At 38.4% G+C, this 8,985-nt stretch overlaps 2 protein-coding genes across 2 annotated transcripts; one reads left to right on the forward strand and one right to left on the reverse strand.

Moving 5' to 3' along the window:
* Positions 1 to 49: 49 nt before the first annotated feature.
* On the forward strand, positions 50 to 2,702 carry LOC135251254 (NPC intracellular cholesterol transporter 2-like). Its single transcript, XM_064328512.1, has 5 exons — positions 50 to 175; positions 699 to 794; positions 1,386 to 1,493; positions 1,602 to 1,774; positions 1,978 to 2,702. Exons 2-5 carry the CDS (start codon positions 716 to 718, stop codon positions 2,062 to 2,064), a joined length of 447 nt encoding a protein of 148 aa, XP_064184582.1. The 5' UTR covers positions 50 to 175; positions 699 to 715; the 3' UTR covers positions 2,065 to 2,702.
* A 2,132-nt stretch (positions 2,703 to 4,834) lies between these two features.
* On the reverse strand, positions 4,835 to 7,210 carry gskip (gsk3b interacting protein). Its single transcript, XM_064328499.1, has 3 exons — positions 7,055 to 7,210; positions 6,251 to 6,496; positions 4,835 to 6,157 (listed from the first exon to the last, which is right to left on the reverse strand). Exons 1-3 carry the CDS (start codon positions 7,139 to 7,141, stop codon positions 5,999 to 6,001), a joined length of 492 nt encoding a protein of 163 aa, XP_064184569.1. The 5' UTR covers positions 7,142 to 7,210; the 3' UTR covers positions 4,835 to 5,998.
* Between the last annotated feature and the right edge of the window lie 1,775 nt (positions 7,211 to 8,985).

Here is an 8,985-nt window from a genome sequence, read left to right on the forward strand (position 1 = left end):
TCTTATGTCGTCAATCCCAGAGTTGTCTATGCTGAAAAAGAAATAACAATGGCTATGATTGGTTAGTTCTCTCGTTCGGGACAGCCCATTCAATGTAAAAACGCCTCATCCAGTCTCGTGATCAAGTGAGGAAGTAAGGAGTGTTTGTTGGGACTTGCGAGGATACAACGAACAGGTTAGTACAAACGGTACAGAAAATTAAACGCTTAACTTCCACCTTTGTTTTGCTAATTGGTGTTCGGTTAAATGCCTTTTAATTATTTAGGGAAAGCCGTAAACGCGTATGTGGGCTATTTTGAGGCACTTTATTTAAATTCAAGGGTGTGGGTTTAGGATTTTCAAGTAGTCTAACGTTAAAGTCATGTTATTAATTCTGCATAAGTTTCAAGTTTTTTTTATATGGAAGTTGTGGTTGGGAAGCTGATACCTGCGGATTTTTTTTATCAATTTGAGCTAATTCAATAACTACTTAAAGCGGATAAAAACTTTGCTTTGATGTGTCTATCAAATGATTGTTGACTGCTCATTCAGTCGCTAGTTAAATCGGACGGAAACCGTGATTCATCAATCATGCGATTGTTCATTGACGTGTGGAAATCGTACATGGGTGGTTATATGTATATACGTGACCGGCGATAATATTTCGTTTTTAAAAGCTTGCTAGCTAGAATTATTAAAATATCCCTTTCTCTTTGAAGCCAGCTTCACCGATAAAATGGAAATTCGTGTCGTCTCCATCTGCCTCTCCCTCTTCGTGCTCACGTATGCCGAGCCCGTCAAGTATGTCGATTGTGGTAAGTAAAGCTACAGTGGTTCAGCGGTTGAGTCAATTTTACTTTAACGAGTCACCTGAGTTTATTCTCAAATCTGCAAGACCAGGGGCACCTCTCCATATAGACTTGTTAAATGACCAAATGAGGCTACATCACATGAAACAAAACCCCTGGTTTGACACTTTGGTCAGGAAGTTCTGTCACATGGGCTGTATTCACACATCCCCCCCCCCCCCCCCCATATTAACCCACTTCCTCCATTTATTTAAAAAAAACAAAACTAATTTGTGCAGTCCAGTTTGCTCTCTAAATCAAAGATTATAAACTTTTCAGCCTATCTTTTCCACTTGGTTTATTGCCTTGTGGATTGTTCCTGTCCCATCATTGGAGAACCTATAAAGTGATTTATTTCATCGCAGTGGTCTTAAAATTAAGACTCCAGATGTGAATATAACTCTGGTTTCTTTCTGAAAAGTGAAATGGAATGTTTGTATGAGCCACTCTGCCTGTTTGCTTTGGCATCAATTGGAGTTTGGATAGTTATTGCTGCAGTGTTTCATAAGTATTTACAGCATTTTGGTATATTCTTCAAGCATGGTTTCCTCTTGCCAGGGTCTGCTGTTGCGAAAGTCTCCTCGGTCGAAGTAAGCCCATGTCCAAAACAACCTTGTGAGCTCAAGAGAGGACAATCCTACGCCGTTAATGTGACTTTCCTCAGCGGTAAGGCCGTTTACCATCTCCAGTTTATTCAAAGGGTTACGTAGCATTATTTTTTCAAAGGGAATGTGCTGCTGTGAAGCCTCTAATACTTGTGTGCAATTGCTGTAGATGATGCAAGCCAGACCAGTAAAGCAGTGGTCCATGGAGTGATCGCTGGTATTCCGGTTCCTTTTTCCATCCCTAATGATGACGGCTGTACGTCAGGGGTTGTCTGCCCCATTCAGAAAGCGAAAACCTACAGCTATGTCAATCAGCTGCCAGTCAAGTCTACTTACCCTTCAGTAAGTATAATTTGTGTGCAGCTGAAGTTGCTTGTTATCAGAACGGGAACAAAAGTGAGATCATTTGGTCTTGTTTCACTTCCTGTAATCGTTTAAAAAGTGCAGTAGCGCAGCTCTTCCTGTTTATATCAATAGTCACAAAGGTTAGTTTACCATTTGTTACATTGACTAAACTGTCCCTGTTATTTTTTTTTTTTTTTTAGATCAAGCTGCTCGTGGAGTGGGAACTGATGGATGACTTGGGCAAAGACTTATTCTGCATAAAGTTCCCAGTCCAAATCACAAGCTGAGGGACATTGTCTTTCTGCACTAAAAGAGGGAAATACTATGCAGAGGTCATAGATGTGTCTTGTCAGAAAATGACCTGTTGCCTTTCTATTGATTTTAATTACTTCTTGGGCAATTAAACAATTGGCTTGAATAGCTGCCAGTCTTACGTCATCAATCCCAGAGTTGTCCATGCTGCAAAAGAAAACTGGCTATGATTGGTTAGTTCTCTCATTCGGGACAGCCCATTCAATGTAAAAACGCCTCATCCAGTCTCGATCAAGTGAGGAAGTAAGGACTGTTTGTTGCGACTTGCGATGCTAAAAACTTTGCTTTTATGTGTCTATCAAATGATTGAGTGCTCATTCAGTCGCTAGTTAAATCGGATGGAAACCTTGATTCATCAATCATGCGATTGTTCATTGACGTGTGGCAACTTAGTTTTTTTTTTTTTTTTTCTTCCTATGAAGAACAGTTTTGATTTTTAGAAAGGAAGTCTAAGATTAACAGCACAACATTGTAGTTTATCATGGGGCAATTGGAGCCTGATTGCACCTTTAGTAGTCCAGAGTATGTTCTTTGTCCTGACTAAAGAAGTGTTCTTAATTTTTAATTCTGTTGCTGCAGTAGAGTATCACTGATCACAATAATACAAAAGTTTTTTTTAAAAATATAAAGCTGTTGCTCTTCAGTTAGCAATACAACTCAACTGTGTTATTTTTCTAAATAAAACTGTTAATGGCCTATTTTAATTGCTGCATAGCCAATCACTGTAAATTAATTTTGGGGGCATTCATTGTACAATACTTTCCAGTATTAATGCAAACTATTTTAACTGCAGATTTAATAAACTATAATAATAAAGAATGTTTGCTTGATTACTTCAAAAAGTAAACTGAAGGTGGAACCTGCAGGTGAGTCTTATCACTTATTAAAATTTCTTTTGTCCATGTGCGTTTCCTCTAATGCAGACCTTGTCACCGAAATGCGACAAGGTACCCTCTTTGACAGTAAAGAAAATGGTAAATCAAAGATGGCATGCACTTATGCTTAGAGGTGGAAAGTCCAGGGGTCAGAAAGTATAAACACGTCCTGCCATGTGTTTCTTCTACACATGAACTTGGCCAACTGATTTAATTAATTCTACACCCTGGCTCAGGTGTGCTGATGAACAGATCCAGGTGATTAAAACAAAAATACTGGTGTTGACTTCTAATTCCTGAACCTGGATTTTACACCTGTGCTTATGCTTTATTCTCTACTGTAGAGGTGGCCAGCACTAACACACCTGATTCTACTTTTCAAGGTCTTGATTGAATACTATGATTAGTTACTTGGTTGAATCTGGTGTTGTGGGCTCATGTTTGTTTTAACCCAGCACTGCATCGGCTCTTTTCGGATAAGATTGGACAACCCTTGGGGGTATTTCACAAAGGATTACAGAGGTGGCTGGGAAAACTGCACTCAGTAAAACCTGGAACAGCTCTTTTTACTTCAGTCCATGTTCCCGATTTGGAAGGGTTCCAGGTTTTGCTCTGTGCAGTCATTCCGCTAACTCTGCAATCCTGCTTTATGAAAAGGGGGGGCCCTGCTCTACTGGCATATACCATGGCAAATTAAGATTTGGTCTGAAAACTTTGCCATATTACTGGATGTGGTCCATATCAGTTTTGGTTGTTAAAAAAATTATAAATTTACATTGCTGCCCTTTTTTAAATCTGAAGTTCTGTATAGATGCCAACATGAACACCTCAAATCTGATACTTTTTCCTGAATGAATGATGTCTATTATCTCTAATCTTAATTTGAGCAGATGACATGCATTCATGCACACTGATGAACAAGATGTTCAAGCAGTGAGAGTCACAAGATTGGTTGCAATAGAACTGTTTTAATGTTGAATGAAGTTATTGGAATACTCTACCAAAAAAACATTTTTACATGTGCTCACTTGCCTTCAGAATAATTGGTGTGGTCAGTATATCATGCAACAGAAACACTATTTTGGTTAAAAAAAAAAAAAAAAACATTTGAAGTGATTTCACTGGAATATAACTCCTCATTATTTAAGGGGAAACTAAAGCATAGTTTAATCTCATTTCAAGGATCCCTCCACTGACAGAAGGCTGGGTGGCGGGGGATAAACATATTTCAGTGTACATTGATATGTATTGTGTTTTGCATACCGGCTCCTAGAAAGAATGGACATGTCTGAAACACGTTCCTTGGGCAAATGTTTCCAGGATGAGAAATGAATGTAGAAAATTGGTGTGCTGTAAATGTAATATTTTGACCATCAGTGGACAAAATGACTGCCCATCATACATTCATTGAGAGTGAAGTTTGACAGAGAAATTGATGGCAGAATGATTTATTTCCAGATTTCACAAGATGTACTTCTGAACTAATCTTAAATCAGCAGCACAGTTTTTTATAGACGGGGAGATGCTGCTACTGTGTAAATCCAGCAGCCTAAATATTTATTTCCTCTTAATACCTATATAAAATTATAGAACTCCCACTCAGATCTTATTGTTGCAGTTTCATAGAATGTGCCAAAAAGTTTTGAAAATTGTAATGAATTTTGTTAACAGTGTTTTACTAAATGAAATACTACCTCAGTCATTCTTCTATAAAACCATTTTGAATGTCCTGTTCATATTATTATGAGAATCCATGGTGAACTCTGTTGTAATATATGTTTGTATAATACCAAGATAAATTTAATATGTATTGGATATTAATTTTCTAATGTTCAAATGTATTCTCAACAAATCTCAAAGGCAACTCATATAATGGTACATGCAAACAGCTTTAATGATACCAAGTAATCTTTCTTTTTCCAACACGAGGCAGGCAGTTCTAAAGGATGCCTGGGTAGGCAAAAAAAAATGGCAACAAAAAAACAACTACTTAATATTAATCATATTAAAATGATTTCCAGTACAAATATAACATTTGCCTCAACATGAGAAATGTGTCAATGTTCCAGAAGATTAGAGGATCATGCCAAAAGCAGTCTAGTTTTGTACAGAATCACTCAGTTGCCAAAACTGGCTACAGTAGTCCTTGAAACGCCACATATATCACATTTCATCAGCTTTCCCAGACGTATACCAATTAAGATAAAACATCCATCTGTAGCTGGAATAATGCATGTTCAAAATGTTTAGTAAGGAAATGGTAGAAATGAAACAAGCTTGCACATTTTTTGTTAAAAACACAAATCTTATTCCATAAATGTGACTACATAATTTCATATAAACTGCAATGTAAGCAAACACATTGAAGGATCAAATATGTTAATATGACCAAAGTAATGTAAATATGACCATGGTCAATATTTAAGGCAGTTGTAAACCCATAGGATATATTTAGGGGACGTCTTATTTTACTTTTACAAAGCGCTTCCAACCCTTTCTCTTTGGCTGTTTGATGCTAAATAGCATTATCTTCACCAACAAATTGCTCACTATTTTCACTGTAAAAATGTTTAAGGTGATCTAGATAGATGCTAAGCACTTAAGCAGAGGGCACAAGACAGTTCAAAACCTAAACAAGATTTTAGTGCAATCTACAATTAGCAGACAATAAGTAAAGAAAGGTTGTTGCTTGTGAGGTGTCTTTCTCTGATTAAGTACATGTCCTTTTTTTCTGGTATCCATTGAACCATCCTTTTTTGTTGCAATGGTTTCAAATTTCAGAAGAAATAAGCATGTCTACTTTAGGATGCAGGCTAACACTACAAAAAATTTTAATCAATTTTGCAAAAAGATTGGGAGAGAGAACCTTGTTAAACTAAACGCAAAGGAGGAATGTAGCGATTTGACATGTTTCATAACTTTCAGAAATCAGAAAAAGCTTCTTGAATTACACGTGGCAAGTTAACAGCCAGGGCCCACTTCAACAACAACCATGGCTTCACTAATTGTTATTTCTATTTGCGTGACTGATCTACTACTGTCCGTTTTGTTTCAACCTCTCCAGTCGCTGCAGCAGGGCATTCCCAAAAGCCTCTCTGTAGCCCGGACTGAGAGAGTCAAGCAGGGAGTAAACAGTCTCATGATACTGTGTGCTCAAACTGTCGTCCACCTGGTCAAAGGCATAGCCGACCACCTGCAGACAGAAACCACACGCTCTGATTATAGGCAAACAGGTAAAAACTGCAGTGGCTAAATAGGTGACAGTTTTGAAAAAAAAAATCCTTACCCTCAGTCCCGCTTCAGTGAGCTCTAGGCAATAGCGGTTTCCCTCTCTTGTCTCCACGTTTATGTATGCCACATCCAAGGCGTTATCCAACTTCTGGGAAACGAACATTTCAGCCACTGCAAACAGGACGTCGTTGACCACGGCTTCGGCTTCCAGCCTCATATCCTTCACGTCTCCTAGCTCGACACAGTCTTCTTCAAATGGGGGTATTGTTGATTCACCTTGGTTACAGTCTACTTCCATTATCTTGAACACAATGCATACGGACACATCTTTACATTTGATAGCTGTGCCATTGCCTTAATTCATTAGCTAATATATGGGGCCTCTCGTTCAGGAAGAACATTTTTCCCACTGATAGAACAAAACACGACATTAAAAGGCCACTTGTCTAACCATTAACACGCGTCGTGTTTAGCTTCTTACACAACTGCGAATCGAAGAGCCATGTACAGAAGTACAATGCCCACGGGCTATCTGTTGCCGCACAGATGACTAGCTATCTAACTGGTAATGCACCTAATGTGATGGGTAATTTGTCTAGAAACAGCCCTTGCGAAATATCCAAATGGATTTGACACTTTACTGGTGCTCGTTAACTACCCTGTTTACGATAACATCAGTCTGAGGATATATGAATACCAAATAAATAGGAGAGCAAACCAGACTTATTTTCTTTCGTGATCAAGACGAAACAGCCCCAGTAATGTTGTCCTATTTTATATAGGCAGAAATATATTCTGTATTCGTTTTAATCAACTACTGCAATGGTGCGACACAATAATGAATTTTGGAGCTACTTACCTCCATAGATAAATCAACACCACACTTCCGGCTCATGTGAAGTAGCTTGGACCAAAAAGGAAAACAGAAAAAAGCCTGGTCGCGCATAAAGATGACGTTAACGATGAGATGCGCTTGATGCGTAGAAATACTTTAAATATTCAGCCAACCACAAGCTCTCGAGTGCCTGGTGCTCGTAAAAGAGAAAGTAATTTGGGACCAATTTGAATTAGAATCCAAAGATTAGGTCTAGTTGTTAGTTTTGCACGGATACCTGCTCATATTGGAGTTCTCAGAATGAGGAAGCAGATAAAATGCCTAAAAGGGCATTAAAGTCCATATACAGATAGATGCAAAAAAATGTAAAAAGCAGAGGTTAAAGGAGTAATTTAAAGTAAAATTTAACATAGTTGGCAAAGAGAATGTATCAGGGGTCGTAAGGGTTGCCATTTGTTTAGGATCAGTCCTTTGGTTGGCAATACTAGACCTGGAGGGGTGATCAGGAAGGGGGTGAAATGTAATCACTCGATTAAGGTTAGGGCACGCAGATCTGTACAGTACTCTTTTCCTGATGAATAAACATGTAAATTAGAGATGCTCTTATTGTGGGAACAAGAATCAGTAACCTATGCAGCTGCATTAAATATGTCTGGCAGAGGGTGAGATTAAGAGCCAATCTGCATGAAGTAGGGGCAGAAATACATTTAAACAGACTGTTGACTGTACCAGCAGGTGACAAACGTCTAATATTTCTGTTCGAATATTTAAGTTTAACAGGTTTGATAGGAAGAATTCTAGGTTTGATAGGCAGTATTTTTTTGTTTTTGTTTTGTTAAATAAGGGTATTATTGATTTTTCTCCGTCCACACTCCACACCAGTGGGTGGCTGTAAATGCAAGTTGTTTGCCAACCACCATAAAATGAATGGATTAATAAATTGAATAAATTTAGTTTGGAGTCAATACAAACCATTCATGTTAAATCTGTTGAGACCTTCATGTTTTTGCACAGAACAGAATAATATCACAAGTAGGCTATTGGTGCTTCAGGGGAAAAGTGGTGCAGGCCAAAGCAGGGTTTTTTTTAAAAATTAAACACTAAAATCAAAAATAAAACTAATAATAATAATATTGAAACCAAATAGAAATGGGTATCCTAAAACTAAAATAAAAGTGGCCATAAACTAAACTGAAATGGAAAGGAAAACTAAATAGAAAAGAACTAAAAATGGGTTAAAAATGTAAATAAAAATCACCCTGTCCTGGTGGCTCCAAGATGGCCCAGGAAACCAAGTGCTACACCAATGAACATGGGAAGAAATGAGAATCAATGATGAAACGTATCATTTATTTTGTATTTTAGGCATATTTTGCCAAATTCCAAATGCAAAGTTGTTTTTGTGCTTATTGCTGTAACCTCCTCTTGTCGATTCAGAACAGTAGATGCATGCTCTTCAAAATGGGATTACAGCTGCTACTTCTCTTCAAATGGTAAATGGACTGCATTTATATAGCGCTTTTATCCAAAGAGCTTTACAATTGATGCCTCTCATTCACCCATTCACACACACACGGTGAAAGGCTGCCATGCAAGGTACCAATCAGCTCGCTGGGAGCAATTAGGGGTTAGGTGTCTTGCTCAGGGACACTTCAACACACGCAGGGCGGGGGATCAAACCGACAACCCTCCGACTGCCAGACAACCGCTCTTACCTCTTGAGCTATGTCGCCCCACAGAGTGTCGTCTTCACTCTGGAGTCCACCTGTTAAGCTCACAAACAGAGTCAGAGGAGGATAGTTTGTACACTGCTTGTCAAGACAGTCTGTGGGTTTCCAATTAATAAATGGTGATCACTGACATACAATAGACATGCATGTCCTGCCAAGTGAAATCCCTCCCTCCCTGGATGATGCTATGGCATTCACAATTATATGCTGCTGTCATGGAAAAAA

This window comes from Anguilla rostrata, chromosome 1 (genome assembly GCF_018555375.3).
Source record: "Anguilla rostrata isolate EN2019 chromosome 1, ASM1855537v3, whole genome shotgun sequence".
NCBI lineage: Eukaryota > Metazoa > Chordata > Actinopteri > Anguilliformes > Anguillidae > Anguilla > Anguilla rostrata.

Coding starts and splice junctions, on each gene's coding strand:
- LOC135251254 (XM_064328512.1), top strand. CDS start 716: ATGGAAATTCGTGTCGTCTCCATCTGCCTCTCCCTCTTCGTGCTCACG. Junction 795..1,385: donor CGTCAAGTATGTCGATTGTG/GTAAGTAAAGCT, acceptor TCCTCTTGCCAG/GGTCTGCTGTTGCGAAAGTC. Junction 1,775..1,977: donor TCAAGTCTACTTACCCTTCA/GTAAGTATAATT, acceptor TTTTTTTTTTAG/ATCAAGCTGCTCGTGGAGTG.
- gskip (XM_064328499.1), bottom strand. CDS start 7,141: ATGCGCGACCAGGCTTTTTTCTGTTTTCCTTTTTGGTCCAAGCTACTT. Junction 6,497..7,054: donor GTGTTGATTTATCTATGGAG/GTAAGTAGCTCC, acceptor ATTGTGTTCAAG/ATAATGGAAGTAGACTGTAA. Junction 6,158..6,250: donor TCACTGAAGCGGGACTGAGG/GTAAGGATTTTT, acceptor TTCTGTCTGCAG/GTGGTCGGCTATGCCTTTGA.